The following is a 23628-nucleotide window of genomic DNA, read 5'->3' as shown; positions in this document are numbered from 1 at the left end:
TAAAGTTATACAATAATATAATTATGTATCATATAATGAACAGGAGGGAGCTATACAACTCACCTTTGTTACAGTGGTAACTATATCTTGAAACTAACCTCATGTTTCTAATTCATGACATCAGGATGAACCACAAAGCAAGAGAAAGGTGTATAACAAGAGGAGAGAATCTCAGGAGAGCCCACCATGTCAGGATGAGGAGCAGAGAGAAGATGAAGAGGTGAGGGAGGAAGACGCAGCAGAGGATGAGAGGCTCCTGAGGAGTGAGCCAAAGAGACACCAACATAGCCACCACCATCGTCATCATCACAACCATCACCACCACCACCACCATCGGCGTATCAATACTAACCGCATTGAGTACCACAACCACCAACCTTCCCAACTGCAACCCATGGACAGGGACCTGATGCCCAGTAAGGACTCTATGTACACAGAGCCTCGGTGCCGACGCCTTCCACTGGATGAGAACAAACTGGAACAAAGTAAAATGTACCACAACAGGACTACAATGTACAGACCAAACAGCCAACACCGTAACTACCATCATCGCCATCATCACCGTGGGGCCACAGACATCCGCAATGAGCTCTCCCTTCGTGGACAGGGTTATGATCTGAAGAACAACAAGCACAACAGGCAGAACAGACACCAGGGCCAGCCACGCTCCCAGCACGAACAGCCGCTACGCTCTCATTACTATGAACAGACGCTACGCTCCCACCATGAACACCTACCCCTCTCTCACCACCATGAACTGCCACTACAGACACAGCGTGAACAGCACTACAGACTCCCTCATAACCACTACAACTGCCCTGATGGAGACCGAGACAGGAACCGGTGTGGAGAAGCTGAGACCTGGACCACAGATATGTACATTCGTCGCTAAATGATGATTTGTACTGTGTTACTTCTGATAGCGAAATGTAGGTGTAATAACACTTGTACTGTTGCTATGCACAAAACATTACAAATTAGTTTACTTGAAGTTTACTTTAGTCTTTCTGTACAGTTCAGTACAATAAGTAAATTACTTGGAAAAGCATTTCTAATAAGATTTTAAAAATCTGTTAATCTTAATGTCCTTTATGAAGCAACATATTTTATTTTCTTTCCATAATGATCTTAATGAGTTTATTATTAGGACAATACTTCTTGGCTGAACGAAGAATCAAGAAATAAAAATAGGTAAGCCTGGTGGAAAGAAATTCTAATTGTTCATATATTAATATTTTGTTCTCTCAAAACAATTATGAAATTTGTTAAAAGAGCTCGATTACCTTTATTACCATTTGCATTTGAACTAGCTGATTGCTAAATCCCATTCAAAAATTGTATTGAATTGGCTATTAAAATTGTTTTGAATGTGAAATCTAATAATTTTTTAATATCAGTGTTTATGTTTATTGTGTATTACATTTTAATATATCCATGGTGGGTACTATCATCAAAGCCTTATATAGACTAAATCAGAGTGCTATGCAAAGAAGAAAGTTAGTTGGATGATTTGGGGTGTATCTCAGTATTACAATGCATTGCTATGCAGTGTATGATGCTAAAAATCATCTAAAACTAGAGAACATTTTTTATAACAAGCATATCAATGTATACATGTTTGCAGTATCATGTTTGTATGATTGCTATATATATGACTATTGTCTTTATCATGCTCATTTATTGTAAGGCTTTTATTGTACTGTTTTTGTTTGTTTTTCTTTGGAAATTGTGCATTTCTTTTTTGTAAATTTGTTGTTAGCTGCCAGTTACCAGCGTGCACTGCTTGGGCCAAGTGAGGTATTGTAGTAAAATAGTTTGGTTCAGTTTGGTCATATCTCATTTTGAGCAGTAAATCAAGCTCAAGGATACATTTCCCAATTTCTAAGTGCTCCTATGTGTAGCATTATTTTGTATTCATTACATCATGTCTGCCACTACCAGGGGCGAGGCTAGGGTATTTTTAGTGGTGCTAGAGCACCACCGTGAAGTTGCTCAGCACCCCCTGGCTCAACACATTTTTTAAATTACATTATGCAAAAACCTTGCTCTGCACCTGCGCAATACTTTGGTATTGTGCCTCTGTGAGCACTGGAGGCTGGGCACCCCTAAAGACCAGATCCTAAAATCGCCCCTGGCCACTACTATGCAGTAAAAACTAACAACAAAACCCTGTCCTGGGTGTTCCATAAGATTTGGCAAGAAATCTTTATCTGTTAATTCAGAATTTGTAGAAAGTTTTCCATTCCAAACACTGGGCTCAAAGTAAGTGTAGGCTAGTTGCTATTACAACATATGCTGTGAAGGACTTGAGGATTTCATTAACTTTGCAACTCAAATGTTTGATTACGATTGATTAATCGCATCAAATTATGAGGAGTAAATAGAGTTTGTTTAAACAGATTTTTTCACAAATATACCGGTACTCTTTCAACTGAGTAAAAATGTTTAATGTTCTTCACAATAGAATGTTACATGATAGACTACAGGATTGCACGTCTTTGTGATATTGTTCATTGGTCTTTAAAATAGGTAGGCCGATCAGTTTACTCAGACATTTTTTCTGAGCATGAATCTGTGAAAGTCAATAAGATCTCTATATAATTATATTAACTAGACTTTCAAGAAATATATATGGCTTAAGAACACATGTGTTTCTTAAGAAGTCCTTAAGAAGTACCACTGGCATAAAAATGACTTGATAAAATGATAAAAATGCTCAAAACCTTCACCATTCCCTTGTATAAGTTTGAAAAGGCAGCAAAGACTTAACTAAAAAGGGTGAAAAAATGTTTCCAAATTTGTGTCATATGCAAATATTTATTTAAAGGTCTGTAAAAATCATACATGATTTATAACAAATCATATAAAATCATTTATAACAAAATTTAAATTTTCACATATGCATTTCATGCATTTACAACTTTGTGCCCATGAACATTTTATGTAACTAATTAAATGTAATAATCTAATCTATTTAGATTTTTTAAAATCTAAATAGAAAATATTCTCAATCTACTCAAATACAAAGGGCATTTACAGTGATATAGCTCATATGCACAGCATGTCTAGGATTTGACACTATACAATTCTGCAGTTTTACAAACTCAATTACTGACTTAGTCATATCTTTTCAAACATCATCATTCCTTCTAACATAACTTTGCTGTTAGTATTACTTTTTCAAGCATAATAATAATAATAATTTGCATGGAGAACTATAATATAACATCTAGAATGTTATGACCAATTGCAATAAGAACAGTTTTATTATCGTCATCGATGTTGAATCCCATTAGTGCTCAACTGATAATGCCTTTCGAAGTTAGTCATGAATATGCTTCAGTTAAAGTTAGTCATGAATATGCTTCAGTTAAAGTTAGTCATGAATATGCTTCAGTTAAAGTTAGTCATGAACATGCTTCAGTTAAAGTTAGTCATGAATATGCTTCAGTTAAAGTCAATCGGGACAGAGTCGTTCTGGAACTATTCTGGAACCAGTATTTTTAGGCATGTTGGATCAAGTTAGCTCAGCTCAGAGTTCAAGGTTGTGTTTAAGATTAGTTAAACCTGCTTTCTTGACCACAATCCTGGTGCCACAAACATCTTTGTTAAAATGATTAGCTCAAAAATTAGTGCACAATTTCATGAGATGTTATGTCCTATTACATTTAATCAATGTCCTAAATAGAATGGACATATGACAGTTATGTTCCTCTAATTAACAACTGTACATTGTAAGAGAAGTGGATAATATGTGACCAACTGACTGGCTGGTAAACATAATAAGATGTACACCTCTTAGTGCAACCCAGCACTGTAGTCTTGTTAGTTACATATTTATTTTTTAATTTGTTTATTTAATGACAGCTCCACTGTTTTCTTTTGACAATGATTCAAAATGTATCCATTTGAAAAGCTTAAACTTTGAAACTTGGTACAATATTGCGTAGGCTATGCTAGAGTGAATTGGTAACAATGGTGATAAGTGTCAAGTGTTTGAAGCTTCTACAGTATGCACTCAGGATGCATAGCTTTCGCTTTCTCTCTTAACTCTCCACACTGCTACATCATCTCTTCCTGTGACCTCACTGTGACCTCACTGTGTCCTCTGTGATCTCCTGCGATTTGGTTATTTACTGGTTCTCATTTTGATGCTCGTCATGTCTCCTATCTAAACATTCTAAAATTGGATCTTATCACTACGATTTGTGTATGCCATTACATCTGTTAAAGTTAGTATGTTTCTGCAGTAATGCTGCACGTGCTACACTCATGTGTCAATATTGTAAAGGTTTTAGGTATTAATATATCTTTCTAGTGCCAGTGCAAGGTGTCATGAGGTCTGGAAAAATTATGATTTTTACTGTATTGTACTGTTTTGCATTAATATTGATCTCTGTTGTCTCTAATATTGCTTCGGATTTTGCCACTGTGGGGTACAAGACATGCAGGCATGGCTTGAGATACATTTAAATGATGTTTAATGAAAATGAGATTTTAAAGCAAAAACACATAACACACACAAATAGGGAAAAGTCTGTTTTGAAGGCACTGATTGACATAAACATCCATGAAGACAGTCACAATGGCATTAACAACTAACAGGGGTATTTATATGCACAATGATGAGGAAAGGAGCCACACAGGTGAAGTGGGTACCAGCACTCACGGTGGTAACACAGGGAACAGGACTTAAACAGAAGGCACATGTAGATATGCTGACACGAGCAAGAAATACACAAAACCACTTGAATGAAGGGTAGATGAGAAGTCCATTACAGGCACAACACCAGTATTAATCCAGGACAAAAGAATGACCCTTATTTCACTGGTACCAAATCACAACAATACAGTAGGTTCATTTAGCTTCACGTTTTTATTCTCATGGTGAACTTTAACAATCTTAGCATGTGATCATTAATGTACAACAATGAAGCTAGAAAGAAATAAAAAAATGGTGACACACAGCCTTGTTTACAAAACTGTATAAAAATGTTTAAAATGTCTGGATGGTAATCTGAAGGGCAATTATATATATATATATATATATATATATATATATATATATATATAAAAGCAGCTGTGTGCCTTCAGTGTAACTGTTCAATCACAACACTGTGCAGGAGTAACTGTTCTCTGTTCTCACTCCCCTGTCGTGAGAACTACAAATTAACACCTGGTTTATTTCTTTATTTTTACAACTGTCTTAATTTTATACATGTTTGAATGCAAACAATTTCTTTTGTGCACATTCTGCATGTCTTGGGGCATGGTTCTTATGTTCAGTTTCACAGTGTATAATGTGTTCGTATTTCTCTATGCATCAGTTTGTGATAACTATGGTTTTACCTGCCACGTCTATGCATTTGTGTATACCTCATATGCCTTTGTACATTTGGACTAATTAAAGTGGAGAGTTCAAGCTCTACTGAAATATACTATTTATTTAGTCAGCCACGTGGAACTACATTTTATCAGAATTTAGTTCCTTTAATTCATGACTTGCTCATGACTGAGTCTGGTTTGAAAATGTTGCAGTCTTGTAGTTCAGCATTTAGGTAAGTGCTGACATGACTGCTAAAGACTTTTGATACACTGCTAAGAAAGACTTGTGATATATACATTGCATTTACATTGACACACATGTTAGAATTACAAAGGAGGATGTTTTTCATTAATCTCCATGTGGTCCACTAAGTTTTTGGTGTCTTTCTCCACTGGCAGGGGGTCTACTGTGGAGTGATATGTAGGGTTCTCAAAGGCAGCATCAGCAGGCTGATTTCTGCAAACCCTGTGGTAGCGATAAAAGTACACCAGACCAGCCAGCAAACACACCACCACCACCACCACCACCACCACCACTACCACAGCTGCACTCACGCCCGTTCCAGAAGGATCTGCTACAAATGCAAAAAGCAGAATTTATAAAGGTTATTTTCAGTACAATATAATTACTGAAAAGTTTATCAAACTTCATTTTATATACAGTACATTATTTAATCATTTTTACCTCATTTAAATAATGAAATTGGATATTATTTTGATCACATACAATTTGAGAAAGAAATAAGAATATGCATTTCCTGTTGTAGAGATTTCAGGACTATTCAAATCATATTTCATTCTGAAACATTTTTTGCTAGAATCACTAGCTAGAATCACTAGCATCAGTTCATCTATTACCTGGAAGTTTCACTTCTGTGGTTGGTTCTATAACTGCAAAGGACATAGAGGAAAAAAAAGTTGCAAGCAGAGGTTAAAAATCAGAAATGAAAGGATTACAATATTTTATATTTCAAGAATGTAGGACTAATTAGATCATTCAATGTATAATTGATACACATTACTAGTATGTCAGTACTATTATTCATATATTTCCAACATTCAAGCACTGTAACTATGTTTTGATTGCTAAAAAGTAACAAAGTCTTTACCTAACGGGCCTGTAAAAGGTTTAGTACTAATGTTGCTGGTGGATTCATTACAATGAATAAATAATGCATGAGTTAACGTCTTTTAGAGCCATGTTTTTAAAACTCAGGAATTGTAATGACTAGTGGTGATACTAAAGTTTGCTGGGGTCCTAGACCCTATGGAATTGAGGGTTTCATACTGTCATTGGAAACTTAGCACATAGCAGCTGCTGTAGTCTAAAGTTTGTTTGCCCCTGGGTTGCCTATTTTGCCTGGTGACATCAGATGCAGACTGAGTGATTGATTGTTAGGGCATATCTGAGATACCTATGATACAAATAACATTTCTAGGTTAGGCTTTTTGTCAGAGCTGATATACCTTTGGCTGTTTTGCATATGAACCGCGCACTGTATCCACAGTTGCGTTTTCCCCATTGTTTACTTGCAATGGAGATATACGCACAGTCCTTGTTCTCAAAAAAGTATGCATCAATATCATCAGATGCAGATTCTCCCCAGTTAGTGTAATCCACCACACTATCGTCCAGCCACAGCCAGTGCCCTGTCAAATTCAAACACATATTTTTAACTATGCAAAAACCATAAAATTACTACATTTCAAAAGTACATTTCAGTCAGAATTTTATCATTTGAAAACAAATATTTATTTGAAGCTGGAAATGAAATAAGTAACATGAATCATCTTCCAGAAAGGTCTGGAGTATTCTCAGACATGTAATCACATTGTAAAATATGAAGGAATAGATTTTTGTTATAGCTAATTATAGATGGGTTATGACTACCACTTCTATCTCTGTGTATTACCTGTGTAGGTCTTATAAAGGCCTATCCAGAAATGGTCACCATCAGTCCCAAGCGAGTCAATGTAATTCTCTATAAATTTTGCCTCTTTTGTATCTTCAATGCTGACAAGGCTGGCTCCTGATACAAAGAAATACACACAATTGTTACTTGTTTTTGTTCTAAAAAGCATCTCCAATCTAAAAAATAATTGAATCCCCAATAAAAGTCAGTTCAATTAAAACACATTTCAGTTGTATAAAATTGTTTGTTAATAAGATGATTAAAATTATATGTGAGCCAAACAAAATTTTTTTATATTTATTTAAATTATATTTAGCACGTTTTTACAATATGCATTGTCACAAAGTAGCCTTTTCAGCAGAAAACTCTTTTACAATGCGACCCTTCAGTGAATATATCAAACAAATTCAGTGAGGTCAGCCAACTCCATATACAGTATAAATCATACATCACCTATACAGAAAGAAAATGGTTGGTTTCTTAGACTATGACATGTATGCTCAACTAACAACTACCCTGAAGCATACACACATACGTTTATATGTTTGTGTTTGGAGGACTGCTTAGCTGAAATCCAAACAATGAATTAAGGTAGCAAGTAAATTAAGTGGGTTTCAGAAGAGCTGTACATGTATTTACTGCACACCACTGTGTCTTACTGATGGAGCTATTCTTACAGATGGAACTATTCTTACTGATGGAGCTATTCTTACAGATGGAACTATTCTTACTGATGGAGCTATTCTTACCTCTTATCTTACAAAACATCGATGCTGAGCTCCATGACTGTGAAAGGTACATAAATGCATAACAGTGTCCTCTATATGGCAGCCATGAGATGGGTGGATGCTCGGCTGGCTCGGGGCACGTCCCTGGGTATTGAGTTGGGGGGGCTGGCGCAATGTCTATGAAGATAATATTGAACAGTACACAGCAATGATGTAGCATAGTGGCCAATTAACTCTTACAGAATAAACGTTTGCAGACAAATCCACGATCATTTTATTTATAGTTTATTCAACTATGAGACAGGAGAAAATATTAATCCATCATCATTCTATTCAATAGTTTACTTTTGCTGGGACAGAATAAACATGGTATGATAGACTGGCACTTGGAGGGACATGGAAAAATATTTGTTTCAAAGAATTATCAATTAAATCTGGATTCACATGCCATAACATGCCATGGTCAGTTGTTGAGTAAAGCCCACCTGTTGACTTCTTACAAACACTATAGTAGGTTTGATTGCAGTGGTCAGTTATCCATTTTCCATTCACATCCACATAAACACAGGGGTGGCCTTTCTTTGGTTCACTGCGTTTCCACCTTTCCATATTCAAATGCCAATTATCAATCCACTGGAAGTAGCCATATGTCTGTTCAAAAACAATATTACCTTCAATAATTACTTTTTTTGCTTTTCGGCCAGAATGATAAGACTTCCAGTAAAGACTGCACATCTTTACAAGTCTTTAGTCTGTTTCACTGTATCAGTACATTCATCTATCCAGGGTTCGTACGGTCATGAAAAACCTGGAAAAGTTATGGAATTTGAAAATAGCAATTTCCAGGCCTGGATAAGTTTTGGAAAAATAAAAAATACTCAAATGTTTTGGAAAAGTCATGGAAATTTGCTTGACACCATAAATGTATGTTGTTCTGATAACCGGAAGAAAAAATTAATAAATATAATATAGCCATTTTTTTTCATTGTGCGGACCGCTAACGTAACTTCACACATTAGTTCACTGCGTTAGCGTCGGACTCCAAGCGGAGCTGTAGATTGTACTTTGATGTAAATCAGCGTAATGCTGGTAAATGCCGATTAAACAATGACTGCTTCAGTTGGACAAATACAAGCTATGGCTTGTGAAAGACAAGGACACGGGGCGTGCAAAATGTGCACGGTTAACGATGGGGTTAGAGACTGAAAAGTCCATCATAAAGTAGTTTTCGTCGTTAAGCGCGACCCTAGATTTAGATACGTTTTGATCGTAAACACAGTATAGAAAAAAAACGAACGATGTCCTCGTGCGTACAACGCGAGAAAGAGCGATCGTGTTGCCTGCCGAGATGGGCTGCAGTGGAGCCTGTGCTGCCTCAGCTTATCGTACACAACACTCCACAACACTCCACTGTGCTGCCACTGCTCCTCCGTGCACGCGCGAAATAAAAAAAAAAGTAGGTCGTAACTCCGGTTTATATTGATATTGAAAATACGGTAAATGTTTATTTTTTCAATTAAACCACGTGGCTTGTCATTAATTTATGATATACTGTGGAATTTTGGCCTGGATTTTTTCTTATTTTTCATGTCTACACATATGTTTAGAGAATGTATAGTCATTAAAATTTGCCTCAAAGTCATGGAAAAGTCATGGAAAAGTCATGGAAATTGATTGTCAAAAAAGTGTATGAACCCTGTCTATCATACCTCATCACTATTAAGGCCAATCCACATAGGCTGTCCAAATGTATGCGTCTGCAGCTCAATGTAGGACTGGGCGATGGTGTCCCGAATGCTGGCCAGGTACGCTCCCTCAGCCTCACAGTGTTTTTTCGCTTCCGTCCAGGTCAGGTTACTTTGAACGACCATGTAAGAAGAATTTCCAAGCTTGATGAAATTTTTGGATTCCTCTGTGGGATTTGGTTTTATTAAGTGATCTGGATCCAGAATAAAAAGCATTAAAAATGCATTTAAAAACATTTCATATATTTCAAATGTACTGCATACTGTTCAAAAAGAAAATGACAGTAGCAAAAGAGAACATGAAGATCAATATCTACCAATATCTATCAATATCTATCCTTACCTTCAGCTCGACTGCAAATAAAACCATTAGTATCATTGCAGCCTTTGGCCACCCATGTTCCCAGCTGGGGACGTTGCAAAGCTCCCATTACAGCACAAGATTTTCCAAGATAGAATCTTCTGGGGAAATTCTATGATTTAAATGTATATTTATATTACACATTTAAAAAGATGGCCTGGCCAAAATATGGCAAAAAACACATTTAAAAAGATGACCTGAGCTAATGGAGAATGACCTGAGCTAATGGAGAATGACCCGAGCTAATGGAGAATGACCTGAGCTAGTGGAGAATGACCTGAGCTAGTGGAGAATGACCTGAGCTCGTGGAGAATGACCTGAGCTAAAGGAGAATGACCTGAGCTAGTGGAGAATAACCTGAGCTAGGGGAGAATGACCTGAGCTAATGGAGAATAACCTGAGCTAGGGGAGAATGACCTGAGCTAATGGAGAATGACCTGAGCTAATGGAGAATGACCTGAGCTAGTGGAGAATGACCTGAGCTCGTGGAGAATGACCTGAGCTAAAGGAGAATGACCTGAGCTAGTGGAGAATGACCTGAGCTAGTGGAGAATGACCTGAGCTAATGGAGAATGACCTGAGCTCGTGGAGAATTACCTGAGCTAATGGAGAATGACCTGAGCTAGTGGAGAATGACCTGAGCTAATGGAGAATGACCTGAGCTAGTGGAGAATGACCTGAGCTAGTGGAGAATGACCTGAGCTAATGGAGAATGACCTGAGCTAGTGGAGAAAGCTTTGGGATTGGGGGGGGGGGGGGGTGCTTTTTTCAGAAAGCAAACATTTATACGCTCAATTGCTTAAAGTCAGCACAACTCAGAATTTGGACATTTGTAAACAACAATTGCATTTGTTATACCTCTGAATACTGTCTTGTAGGTTGTCTTGTAGGTTGTCCTTTGGCCCAGTTTGTGAAATGAACCGGACTCCCATCTGTCCATTTAAACTGACTGCCTGCCAAATTACTGAAGCCAACCCATAAATTTGGGGTGTTTTCAATCATCCTTAAGGTAAGAAAAGCTGTAAACAAGTGAGAACATAAAACTGTTTCACAATTAATTAACCATCATTAATCACTGGACATTCAAAATAACCTAAGTTTCCACAAGCTCACAATTCACATTAAACTCCACTTCTGCAATTCACTATTATATGAAGATCACAGTCCTCAGCAGTTCTCAATTCACTATTATATGAAGATCACAGTCCTCTGCAGTTTTCAATTCACTATTATATGAAAATCACAGTCCTCTGCAGTTCTCAATTCACTATTATATGAAGATCACAGTCCTCTGCAGTTCTCAATTCACTATTATATGAAGATCACAGTCCTCTGCAGTTCTCAATTCACCATTATATGAAGATCACAGTCCTCTGCAGTTCTCAATTCACTATTATATGAAGATCACAGTCCTCTGCTGTTCTTAACTGCAACTTAAGTTGCACAATTTGCAAGTTATCACTTATTCCACTTTTACAGATTGTCACATCCTTAAACAATATAAGAAAACTATATCGAGAAGTGCTAAAAAGCACATAAGAATAAACATAAAAAATTCGTGAACAACATCATATTGAAGCATACAACACATTCAACTATTCTAAATCTGCTATAAGAAAACAATTTACCTATTTACCTATAACAGTTTACCTATACTTATGTAAAATAAACATAAGGTATGATTATTTCAAACTGGCAAAGTATCTCCTGAGTATAAGAACCTTATTCAAAGGTTTTGGGTCAGAAATAGAATTTTACATTGTCTACTGTCAGGGTCCACCTCTGACTCCTCCCTTGGGCTGGTTTGTGTTTGTGTATATTTGTCTGTTTGGACTTCTACTAGCTGGGCCGCCCAGTGGAGGATGGGTTCCATTTTGAGTCTTGGTCCTCCCAAGGTTTCTTCCTAAAGCCCGTTTATGGAGTTTTTCCTTGCCACTGTTGCCCCTGGTTTGCTCATTAGGGATCTGGACCCATGCGCTTGTAAAGCTGCTTTGTGACAACATGTGTTGTAAAAAGTGCTATATAGTTAAAGTCAGAGTCAAATAAATGAATAAATATAAATACATTTAAAAATAAATTTGACTTTAACTTTGACTTAAGTTTGTGTGTACATCTGTGTGTATTACTTGTCTCAACTATCCCATATCTCGTCTACGTTACGCTGGTAGTGCTGTCAGCCAAGTGTGCATGTCGTTGACATTCTTTTCGTGTTCTGACTGTCTCATCACGCTATTCAGTGTTCGCTGTTAAAAATAAATCGTTTAAAAGATGCTCTTGCTTCAACATGCGTTGTCCTCACTCACATTACATCTACAGTAGATTATTAGTGGTGTTAGACCACAAGTTATGTGCAAGAAGTTCCTGCTCCCAGGTTCCACTCACTGCCAATATAATTCATTTATTTTCACAAATTGTATACTAAAAATATCGAGATTAATCAACACAACAAAACAAATTACACACTTTAGTTTTATGATGAGTAACTTAAAATCTGACCTTGCTGAAGCCTGTTAGTAATAGAAGCCAGATGTCCTCCAAGATGTCTACAGTATGATCTAGCTTCAGTCCATGTTTTTAGTTCAACTCGTACATTGTAACACTGTAAGTAAACAGTCAGCTGTTACAAAGGCTTCCGGTTACTTCTGCAACCATTAAGTTATATGTTTTATAGTTGTGAAGTTCATTGATTCGAATTTTTATGCTGAAATTGAAAACTTTTTTCTTTCATTTATATTTAGGGCATTTAGCACACTCTCTTATCCAGAGCAACTTACAAAGTGATTTGCATCTGTTCACAAAATGCATCCTAGATAGCATAGACAGATCAGAATTCAAGATCCCCCTGAGTCAGAGTATTACTAAACTACAGGAATTTGTTGTGATTATATGGCCATATACTGTAATATATATTACTAAGAAATCAAATTAATGAAAATATTTAACTTACCTTTATATACTTAATATACTTAATGAAACATTTAACCAACCCATACATACTTAATGAAATATTTATGCTACCTTTCCCTGAAAGTTCACCCAGTCAGGAGCACAGCCACCCTTGGAAGGTTGAGTGGGAGCCACAGTAGAGTTAGCTGGTACAGATCCACTCCGTTTACAAATGAAGTTTTCTTCATCACCACAATTTACACTTTCCCAGAGACCTGTAACAGGTATTAATTACTCTCACTGAAGAAAGAAGAATGAACTATTTAATTCATCAGTTTGAGTCATAAAATTTGTTCCATGTGGATTCTGTGAATATCTTCCCAAGCTGGACTGGTTTTTACTTCCCATGCCCAGTTAGTTATGGTTATGATTTGTGTTTGTGGGGAGATGACTCATTCACCTTGAGATAAGGTCATTTTTACACAGTGCTCCTCATTGTTTACAAAGGCTGGCTGGTTTTGGGACCATGCCTGAAATACTACAGGTGATCCATCCATCCATCTTGTAAAGGAATAATTGTACAATTTTATTTCTTCTTTTAAAAATGTATTTAATGTTCTTATGAAGAACTCTATTACAGTACTGATTAGAATTCTTTAAACTTACGTGAAAGTCTTGTCTAAGTCAATATGCATACCAATATAAATGTTTCTATGCATATATTTAGCCTATAACACACAAATGATGAATTGGGATGAGATTACAGTATAATCACAACCATGTGTGCATGTCTGAATCATTAGACAGCCACCTGAAAGTTTGCTTTATGGAAGGTCTTACCTGATGCCAGAGAAACACCCTCTCCTCTTCATCATTAATGACCACAAGATCACCATGTCTGTGCTTACAGAATGCCCGTGCGTCTTCCATAGAGCGAGATTTATGGGTGTAATACTGATTATCCTTGAATATAATCCAGCCATCATCTGTAGTATTATACTCTGTGAAATTAGAAATTAAATTTACAACATAAATAATGCTTCATGTGTTTTTGTATTCAGTGGGGGAAAACTATTAAGATGACAATCCATCTGTGCATTGTTCAGTACTTGAAAGACTTACTTGTTTGTGTAATATTTACTTCCTTTGGTGTCACCCCTAGAGGGAGACAGAGAGCCAGAAGTGATTGTGTGGAATGTACAGGCAGCTGTCTTGTTTGACTGGTGCCGGTTTCAATGTTTACATAATCTGTGAAAGTACTTTGTGCCACTGACAACAAATGGCTGTAGTGTACTAGAACCAAGTTCACGTCAGTTCTGAAATGGTCTTTATTTATTGGCTATGTGCATTGTCATTATTGTTGAAGATTATTTTGAAATTTCATTCTGACTTTTTCTTTTACAGATTATTTCAAAATCAGAAATGGCTTGACATCAAAGATACCAATTCTACTTCTGTAGGACCACAACTATCAACAAGATAGTGTTTGAGCAGAGAAAGCCCAAATCTATCCTATGACACTCCAACATTAAAATGTTACATTGCTGTTTGCAAACTAATTTAATTTTGGATTTAATAGATTTCATTCATATTATTTATTCCTGCATTTCACTATAGGGATTTTATTGGACATCTCTTGCCTCATGCATTACTCTCACAAACATGAAACCTTGTGTCTTCTTTACCTTTTCTAATCTCACAAACATGAAACCTTGTGTCTTCTTTACCTTTTCTAATCTCACAAACATGAAACCTTGTGTCTTCTTTACCTTTTCTAATCTCACAAACATGAAACCTTGTGTCTTCTTTACCTTTTCTAATCTCACAAACATGAAACCTTGTGTCTTCTTTACCTTTTCTAATCTCACAAACATGAAACCTTGTGTCTTCTTTACCTTTTCTAATCTCACAAACATGAAACCTTGTGTCTTCTTTACCTTTTCTAATCTCACAAACATGAAACCTTGTGTCTTCTTTACCTTTTCTAATCTCACAAACATGAAACCTTGTGTCTTCTTTACCTTTTCTAATCTCACAAACATGAAACCTTGTGTCTTCTTTACCTTTTCTAATCTCACAAACATGAAACCTTGTGTCTTCTTTACCTTTTCTAATCTCACAAACATGAAACCTTGTGTCTTCTTTACCTTTTCTAATCTCACAAACATGAAACCTTGTGTCTTCTTTACCTTTTCTAATCTCACAAACATGAAACCTTGTGTCTTCTTTACCTTTTCTAATCTCACAAACATGAAACCTTGTGTCTTCTTTACCTTTTCTAATCTCACAAACATGAAACCTTGTGTCTTCTTTACCTTTTCTAATCTCACAAACATGAAACCTTGTGTCTTCTTTACCTTTTCTAATCTCACAAACATGAAACCTTGTGTCTTCTTTACCTTTTCTAATCTCACAAACATGAAACCTTGTGTCTTCTTTACCTTTTCTAATCTCACAAACATGAAACCTTGTGTCTTCTTTACCTTTTCTAATCTCACAAACATGAAACCTTGTGTCTTCTTTACCTTTTCTAATCTCACAAACATGAAACCTTGTGTCTTCTTTACCTTTTCTAATCTCACAAACATGAAACCTTGTGTCTTCTTTACCTTTTCTAATCTCACAAACATGAAACCTTGTGTCTTCTTTACCTTTTCTAATCTCACAAACATGAAACCTTGTGTCTTCTTTACCTTTTCTAATCTCACAAACATGAAACCTTGTGTCTTCTTTACCTTTTCTAATCTCACAAACATGAAACCTTGTGTCTTCTTTACCTTTTCTAATCTCACAAACATGAAACCTTGTGTCTTCTTTACCTTTTCTAATCTCACAAACATGAAACCTTGTGTCTTCTTTACCTTTTCTAATCTCACAAACATGAAACCTTGTGTCTTCTTTACCTTTTCTAATCTCACAAACATGAAACCTTGTGTCTTCTTTACCTTTTCTAATCTCACAAACATGAAACCTTGTGTCTTCTTTACCTTTTCTAATCTCACAAACATGAAACCTTGTGTCTTCTTTACCTTTTCTAATCTCACAAACATGAAACCTTGTGTCTTCTTTACCTTTTCTAATCTCACAAACATGAAACCTTGTGTCTTCTTTACCTTTTCTAATCTCACAAACATGAAACCTTGTGTCTTCTTTACCTTTTCTAATCTCACAAACATGAAACCTTGTGTCTTCTTTACCTTTTCTAATCTCACAAACATGAAACCTTGTGTCTTCTTTACCTTTTCTAATCTCACAAACATGAAACCTTGTGTCTTCTTTACCTTTTCTAATCTCACAAACATGAAACCTTGTGTCTTCTTTACCTTTTCTAATCTCACAAATCCAGTTTTGTTTGTCTTCACAGTGTAGGTCATTCCAGTGTCCCAAGTTCCTCCAATAAAAACTAACTGCAACACAATTTTCCATATTATTTAAATTGTTTGGTTCGCCAACATCCCAGTTTTCATAGGATGACTGAAAAAAAAAAAAGAATAAAGCTGTTATGTGTTACTGCCCTCACATGGAGGCGTGTTCTCTCCTTAAAAATAAATACATAAATAATATTAAACATTAACATTGCAGGATGATAGATGTCAGTCCAACTCACAGACGAGCCATCCGTCCATACGTAACCAACTGTGGGATTCTGAATACTGTAACCAATCCATGCTGGTGATGATGTACTGTAAGCATTAATATTATAAGAAAATGTATTTGAGAAAACAAAGAATAATGTAATGAAATATAATTCAAAATGAATATCATTGGTTAACAAAGATGATGTTTCATGCAACAAAAATAAATACATAAATGTAAATAAATAACATATCTTATGTAAGTAAAAAAGTTGCTGAGTTATTCCAATGTTATCTTACTATATAATAATAATAATAATAATAATAATAATCATCTTACTATCTCACTAAGGGTGATAAAATATTCACATCTTCATGAATGCTCAGAAGATCTCCTCCAAGTTCTCGGCAGAAGTCAAGAGCCTCAGACCAGGTCTTCTTTTCATTAGACCGCACGTAATAGAACTTTAATAGAGACAGTAAAGCACAAACTCAGTTTAGTGACATGAAATATAAAAGATTACATTTAAAGTCATCAGTGCAGTTTTTACCTGTACATAAATATTTTTTTATTATTTTCTAACATTATCATTTGTCATCATTAAGTGATCATGCTCATTCTACCTTGAAGCAGTAGTCTCTGTTTGGGAGGGGGGACCAGCCCTCACTGCAGGTGGCAGCAGGAGACGTTGGGGCTGCTGCAGTGGTCACCAACCCCTCAGCATTCTGCTTGCAAATATACTTTTCTTTATCAGTACAGCTAAGCACATCCCATAATCCAGCAAGCAGTCCTGTGGTCATGGCAACACAACCTTGCCTCCTCCCTGTATTTAAAGTATTGTTACACTTTGTGTTAGCATTGTTTTAAGCCAAAACACTACAATAAGTCAAAGTCAAATTTATTTATATAGTGCTTTTTACAACACACGTCACAAAGCAGCTTTACAATCGTATGGGTCCAGATCCCTAATGAGTAAGCCAGGGGTGACAGTGGCAAAGAAACACAAGCTATAACCGTCAATGTATTATAAAAGCTATAATACAAGCTATAACCATCATGGACAGAAATCTTTAGTTAGAAAAAGTATTTAATCTTTAGCATTTACCTGGCATTCCAGCATTAAAGTGAGTGAACAAAACGTTGTTGGCATTAGTCCACTCAAACGTGTGTCGGTCCCTTTGGTTAGACAGTCCGATCCAGAAGTGCTTCTCTGGCCGAGCCCCAATCAGGCTGACCAGAAATGCATTTTCAACCCTGATGTGAATAGCACAGGATGAACACTTACCAACTTAAAAATAACTGTATAGCTCAATAATGTTGCTCAACAATTTAATAATGCTTAGCTCAGTGATGCTTTAGTGAACAGAGACTGAATAACATCAAAAGTACTTTAATGTCATGTGGTCCTACCTCCCCCCTGTCAGTCTTGTCTTTTGTTTTGTTCTCTGTGTTTGAGTGTCTTTTATTTTGACATTTCCTAGTTGTCTCTGTTTTCACACCCCTGCCGTGTTCTCTGCCCCTCGTTATCACTTTCAGGTGTGTCTTGTTGTGTTCCTTGTTTAGTTGATGTATTTAAGTCCTGTGTTTGGTCTCTGTGGTTCTGGGTTATTGCATGTTGTCAGTTGTAAGCCATAAGTTTATGTTCTTGTCGTGAGTAGTGGTTTTTGTTCAGTTAGTTCTTGCTCTCCGTGTCTTTTTGTGTTAACTTGCTTGTCATCTTTGGTCTTTGTATGTGTTATACTCTTTTGTGTTAGTCGTTTATATTAAACCTCCAAATTCTGCATCTGCGTCCTACCTACCCTGCCAGTTCATTACATTTAAAGTATTATTTAACTTGGCATACATCATTCGCTAAACAATCACATTGTATACTTGTTTATTACAAAAAATCCATACCTACTAGGTTAGTAATCATTAGTTATCATTGTTAATTAAAAACGCATAGGAATCATGTATACCCAAACTTATATATTACGATCCAGCAAGTGTTCTTACTTGTTTGTAATGTCAGCCAAATATGAGTCAGAATTTGTACACATCTGCTTGGCCTCTTCGAAGGATTTAGTCTCTGCTCCTGCTTGGTAACAGTAGTAACCAAACCTAAACCAACCCTTAAATATCCAAGACAAGTAAACCAACTATTAGAGGAAGTATTTCAACATGCATACATCATTCAATTTCCCCACTATTTTTTTTTATCATTTAATTAATTCACTGCTGCAAAAAGCCAGATGCAAATATGTAACTGCATTCTCAAGCCAAATGGTCTTATTGCATCATGAGTGTTATTAAAGTGAACATGTGTAATGTGAACATGTGTAATACCAATTATATTAAATTATATTAAACTGTATTTATGTCCTAATTTATACATACTAGTTGTCAACTATCCTTAAAAGTGTATATGAAACAAGTCTATTAGCTTTATAAACCCTCCACTGAAGGGTGTTTCTGTCAGTTGTAATTCATTTTCCAAGGTCTGATTGAGGAGGTTAATTGTTGTGGAAAAGACCAGAAGTATTTCAAATAAACACTTACAGGTTTGCAGCCTGGGCTGACAACAGTGTCATTGGTAGACAGATTCATGTTGGTCTTTTTCTTACAGATATAGCCGTACCTCTGCTGACAGATGTTATCTGCCCACTTACCCTCCTAATAAAGACACAAATGTGTTTAGTATATTGATTGATCTCATCTTCTAAAAGTATGAATCATGCAGCACAACTATGAAAACTAAAATAACAGGCACCTCATACAGAACAGTCTACCTAGAGTGTAATTAGTGCATTAGTGTTACTTGATTATAACTCAAACTGCTGCCTTACCTCTCCTGTCATTAAAACACAGTCCTCCTTAAGAGCGGCGTTGTGACTCGGTTCATTCACGTCCCACCAGGCAAATGGCACGCTGGAGTGATCACTCCACTCAAACAGCATCGGAGTCTTCAGATCATTAAAGCCGATCCACAGCTCATCTGTCTTCACTGATACGTTGTTTGAAAATCATCAGTTTCAGACAAATTTCTCCACATTGCATCCCAGTTCAAAAATGTCTACAAATTCTACAAATTTTCATTGTGACAACTGAAGTTGCGCTGTGAAAATATCTGAATAAATAGCAGGTTGCCACTATGAACTGGACACACTGTATCATCCACTATGCTATGAACCTGTTCCTTCTCTGCTCTTTGTGTCTTAAAAAGTTATCAGATAATAGTGGGAAATTAGCATACTGGAACTTACAGTATCCAAGTTGTGAGATGATGAAGCTTTGTTCCTCTGTGTTCAGGATGCTCAGCAGGTCTCCACCTTCACGTCGACAGGCATCTCTCGCATCCAGCCATGTTCTCTTTATGCGATTGAGGAAATAGCAGTGGCCTGAATAAGGGATCCATGGACTGTGGCAATAACCTGTGTGCACCACTGGATTAAAAGGGACAAAGGAAATACTGTTCAAAATAAATATACAGCATGTCAACGATGTTTTGTTAAAGAAATCATGTAGAAGACCTGGTGAGTACCTGGAGGAACTGTGGGAGTAGAGATGCCTCTCTGGCAGATATATCCATGTTTGGCAGAACAAATATCGGTGGACCACTCAGAATAATACTGTTGGCTTATCACCCCACAGCTGTGTCCTGGTTGAGAAGATGGCTGCCCTTTTCCCCCAAATAGAAAACATATGAAAAATAGAATGAACAAACAAACAAATGAATGGATGAATGAATAACTATATGAATATGACTAAATGAATACATGAATAACTTACCACTGAGCCATTTCAAATACCGTAAAGGTTGTCCGTTGGTCCATTGCCAGCCAGAATCTAAATTGTTTAGTCCTGTCCACAATTCAGGACCTGTTGTCAGAGTCATCCCTAAGTAAACAGAAATATTTATTATTTGTTAATTATAATAAATTACTTGCATCAACAATGTCAGTGTTACAATATAAAATAATACTGTTTTTTCATGATATGCAGTCTGAAAACATGCATAACTGTTTTAGAGCATTTATAATTACAACATCATATAAGTTTCAGCAGTGATGTAAGGAACAGCACCTGATATGAAGGTTTGTTCATGGGGTTCAGTGATGCTCAGCAGGTCTCCCCTCTGCTGTTGGCAGCTCTTCCTGGCCTGATACCAGGTCAGTGCAGATTCCTCATTCACCTGGTAATACACACCTGTCAAGGGGCTCTTGATCCACGAGTGATCTACAGCAAAGAAAAAATAATGAGAATTGCCAAGCATGAAAGTACATTGTTTCTTAATTATATAAATGTGTTCTACCGTAATAATACAGGACACCACGTACCTATTTCATTTGTTGGGCAATAACCCCAGGGCCCATCATCTTTATATTCACTCTCAATGGCACACCACAGACGACTGATGGAGGAACCTTCTGTTGTGCAGTCTGTATACCATTTATTTTCGAAACGGAATGGAAATTGACACGGTCGTCCAAAAGCGTTACCATGGAGTGTGTATAATTCTGTGACAAAATAAAATAGCAATTACTTACATACAGCCATAATTTAATTACAACAGTGTATTATTTTCCCCTTTGAATAGGTATCCAGAATCTGAAAAATGGCATTGTAGTTTACACACTAGCTCTCTTTTCACAGGAAAAGGCACTTCTTACTGCATATATTGAACTATAATTTTAAGCTATACATTTTTTTTAACCTTTTTAAACATTTTTTAATCTCCATCTTCTGAGGTGACACCTCCATTAAGACATGAAGACAGATACCTTCATAAGGCTGGGAGCAGATGCTTTGCAGAGTTCCATGAATTGTCCACTTGCCTTCATCCCCTGGATCTTTGGACAGTGTTAGTAGATTCGTACCTTTCTGAACCGACAAGTACAGAGACTCATTCTTCAGGCCAAACAGTAAGTTGTCATCGCATTCCCATTTCTGGAGGTCACTCTTGGCATCACAGATGTACCACTGCAGTTTATTGCCCTCACTTTTGCTTCCTGCACCAAGGCATTTTTTCTGGGCAACGTTAAAGATGCGATTCTCTGAAGTCCAGCGGTACTGTTGTCTTCCGCTGTAGGGGTTACATGTCACCAGCCCTTGCATATCTCCCAAGCATTTGTTCTTTTGTGCATTGTAGATCAAAAATGTTCCACCTACGGAAGACAATCAACATTCATTATGGTAGAAAGACAAGCACATTATCACTGCCATAACTGCACTTTGCTTCTCAAACAACTTCCCTTAATCTGTCAGAGTGGAAATTTAATTCCAATTAACTTTGGACAATTTCTATTAGTTTATTAATTCCATGTTCACATCAAGATCTTACTGTGATGTATTTGGCATGCAGTACTATACTGTGGTATTCAAATCTGCCAGCTTAATGTAGTTTTTTGTATCAATATAGCTGTTCCTGTTAATGCATATCAGTAGGAACCTTTTCAGTGTCACCAATGCAATTGCTTTACCAACAGTAGATATATATATATATATATATTTTGCTTTTACTTCTAAGTTTAGGCTTTAGTTACCTGTGTTAACTAAGATTTAATAATTGTTGCTTGATTGTACTTTCATTTGATATAAAGAAGGAAACATACCTGATTGAGCAAAGCAGTTTGATATTCTTAGTAAAAGCACAATAGCAATTGTTAACATCTTGATTGTCTTCGGTGTTCTTTGGCTTTCTGTGACTCCAGTGTCAAACACTGGCTCAGAGTCAGTGTTCCTTTATTCTTGGTGACTAGCTCTTAAGAGGTTTGTCACCTCCTCAAAACACAAATCTTAATATCCTGACACATGCATTTCCTTGGAACAGATTTGACCTTGGAAATGATTTCATAATAATACTTCTGGGAAGATATGATTAATGTTCGCATCTTTAACAGATGGAAGTACCCAAACCCTATTATTGCAGTCCCTGTCATCCCTGTTAAAAGCTCATTTAGTGTTTGCAAACTCTGTTTTTTTATTCTACACTTTCCTTTGAGCAGTTTATTAGGTCAATAACTAAAAGGTCAATTTCATTAACTCTATAATATTGCATGACTTCAACATCTTTGCACTCTGAAAGATGTTGATACCAATATGAGTGCAAATAAAAACAAGATCAGTATAGCAAAACTACAGGAATTTAAAAGAATACTCAGAATTGCAAATAAACATACAATGTAAGTAGAGTACAATGTTGGGATTGGCTCCAGCCCAGGGCCGGCACCAGGAAAAAAATTTGAAAAAAATCAGAACATTTCAGGGTGGCGAATGTAAGTTGTTGACGGGGGGGGGGCGGGGGGTGGGAGACGGCATGTGACGATTGTTGAGCGGGCGAGGGGGCGCCGTGTAAAATAAATGGGTCTTATTATTTACATTGAGGGGGCGGGACACCTCGCAACGCCCCCTTTCGCACAACCACCCCCCCCCCAGCCCCTCCGTGCTCCAGCCCCTCCGTGACCCCTGACTGGTGGGATTAAGCGGTACAGATAATGGATGATGGATGGATGGATGGATGGATGAAGTACAGTGACAAAACAGTTGCCTATTTTTGTGTGGATTTCTCTTTCAGCAAAAGTTCTGGCATCCCTGGCACTCTAGAGAGAGTTCATTTACATTATTATTAACACTAATATTAATACTAACATTAAACTATGTTCAATGTCAAAAACATTTTAATGTTATATTATCGTATTTTTACCAAAGTTACAGAAAACAGTTTTTCACCAAAGCTGCTGATAAACAGAGACTGTCTGGTCAAGTTCGTGCAAATAAACGGAACTTTGTGTTGTACCTCCTTGTGGTGTTTCAGCTCACAGTGCACAGAGTCTAGCACACTACAGTGGTCAAATGTCCGAATCAGCATTTTGGTGAAGTGGCCTAGAGCTTCCATAGAGAAATTGCAACAGCTTCCTTGTGTGTCATGAGTTCATGTCTTAAGTTTTTGTAGACCTGCCCAATTCTGCCTGTGACCCAACAGATGCTCATTACTGGTCAGCATAATACAAGTAAGAAAATGGCCATTGTTTCATTAGGAAGAATAATTATGATCCTTTGGTCACAGTTGGTCATGGTGCTGACAGAGCTCACAATCTCCTGGCACAATGTTTAGT

General features: G+C 36.8%; 2 protein-coding genes across 3 annotated transcripts in view; one reads left to right on the top strand and one right to left on the bottom strand.

The window, feature by feature from the left end:
* cacnb2b (calcium channel, voltage-dependent, beta 2b) overlaps window positions 1-5428 on the top strand; it is a 93738-nt gene extending 88310 nt beyond the window's left edge. For both annotated transcript variants that reach the window (XM_076984771.1, XM_076984772.1), the window contains one exon: window positions 125-5428. In XM_076984771.1, the coding sequence (XP_076840886.1) occupies window positions 125-892 (768 nt within the window). In that variant the 3' untranslated portion in view covers window positions 893-5428. The remainder of the gene's footprint in view (window positions 1-124) is intronic.
* Window positions 4465-22464, bottom strand: LOC143485372 (macrophage mannose receptor 1-like). The gene is made up of 30 exons (XM_076984770.1): window positions 22126-22464; window positions 21295-21678; window positions 20851-21030; window positions 20597-20749; window positions 20303-20410; window positions 20055-20192; window positions 19777-19956; window positions 19360-19517; window positions 19073-19186; window positions 18530-18645; window positions 17640-17788; window positions 17158-17357; window positions 16874-16998; window positions 16566-16641; window positions 16282-16432; window positions 14081-14116; window positions 13799-13959; window positions 13625-13686; window positions 13419-13519; window positions 13091-13233; window positions 12569-12671; window positions 10931-11091; window positions 10055-10184; window positions 9676-9905; window positions 8452-8617; window positions 7988-8143; window positions 7239-7355; window positions 6793-6975; window positions 6184-6216; window positions 4465-5900 (listed from the first exon to the last, which is right to left on the bottom strand). The coding sequence occupies exons 1-30, from the start codon at window positions 22181-22183 to the stop codon at window positions 5653-5655; spliced, it is 4320 nt and encodes a 1439-aa protein (XP_076840885.1). The 5' UTR covers window positions 22184-22464; the 3' UTR covers window positions 4465-5652.
* Window positions 22465-23628: the final 1164 nt, after the last annotated feature.

The sequence above is a fragment of the Brachyhypopomus gauderio genome, unplaced genomic scaffold, assembly GCF_052324685.1.
Source record: "Brachyhypopomus gauderio isolate BG-103 unplaced genomic scaffold, BGAUD_0.2 sc34, whole genome shotgun sequence".
NCBI lineage: Eukaryota > Metazoa > Chordata > Actinopteri > Gymnotiformes > Hypopomidae > Brachyhypopomus > Brachyhypopomus gauderio.
The sequence above is the reverse complement of the archived record's forward strand: the minus strand, read 5'-3'. Positions and strand labels throughout refer to the sequence as shown.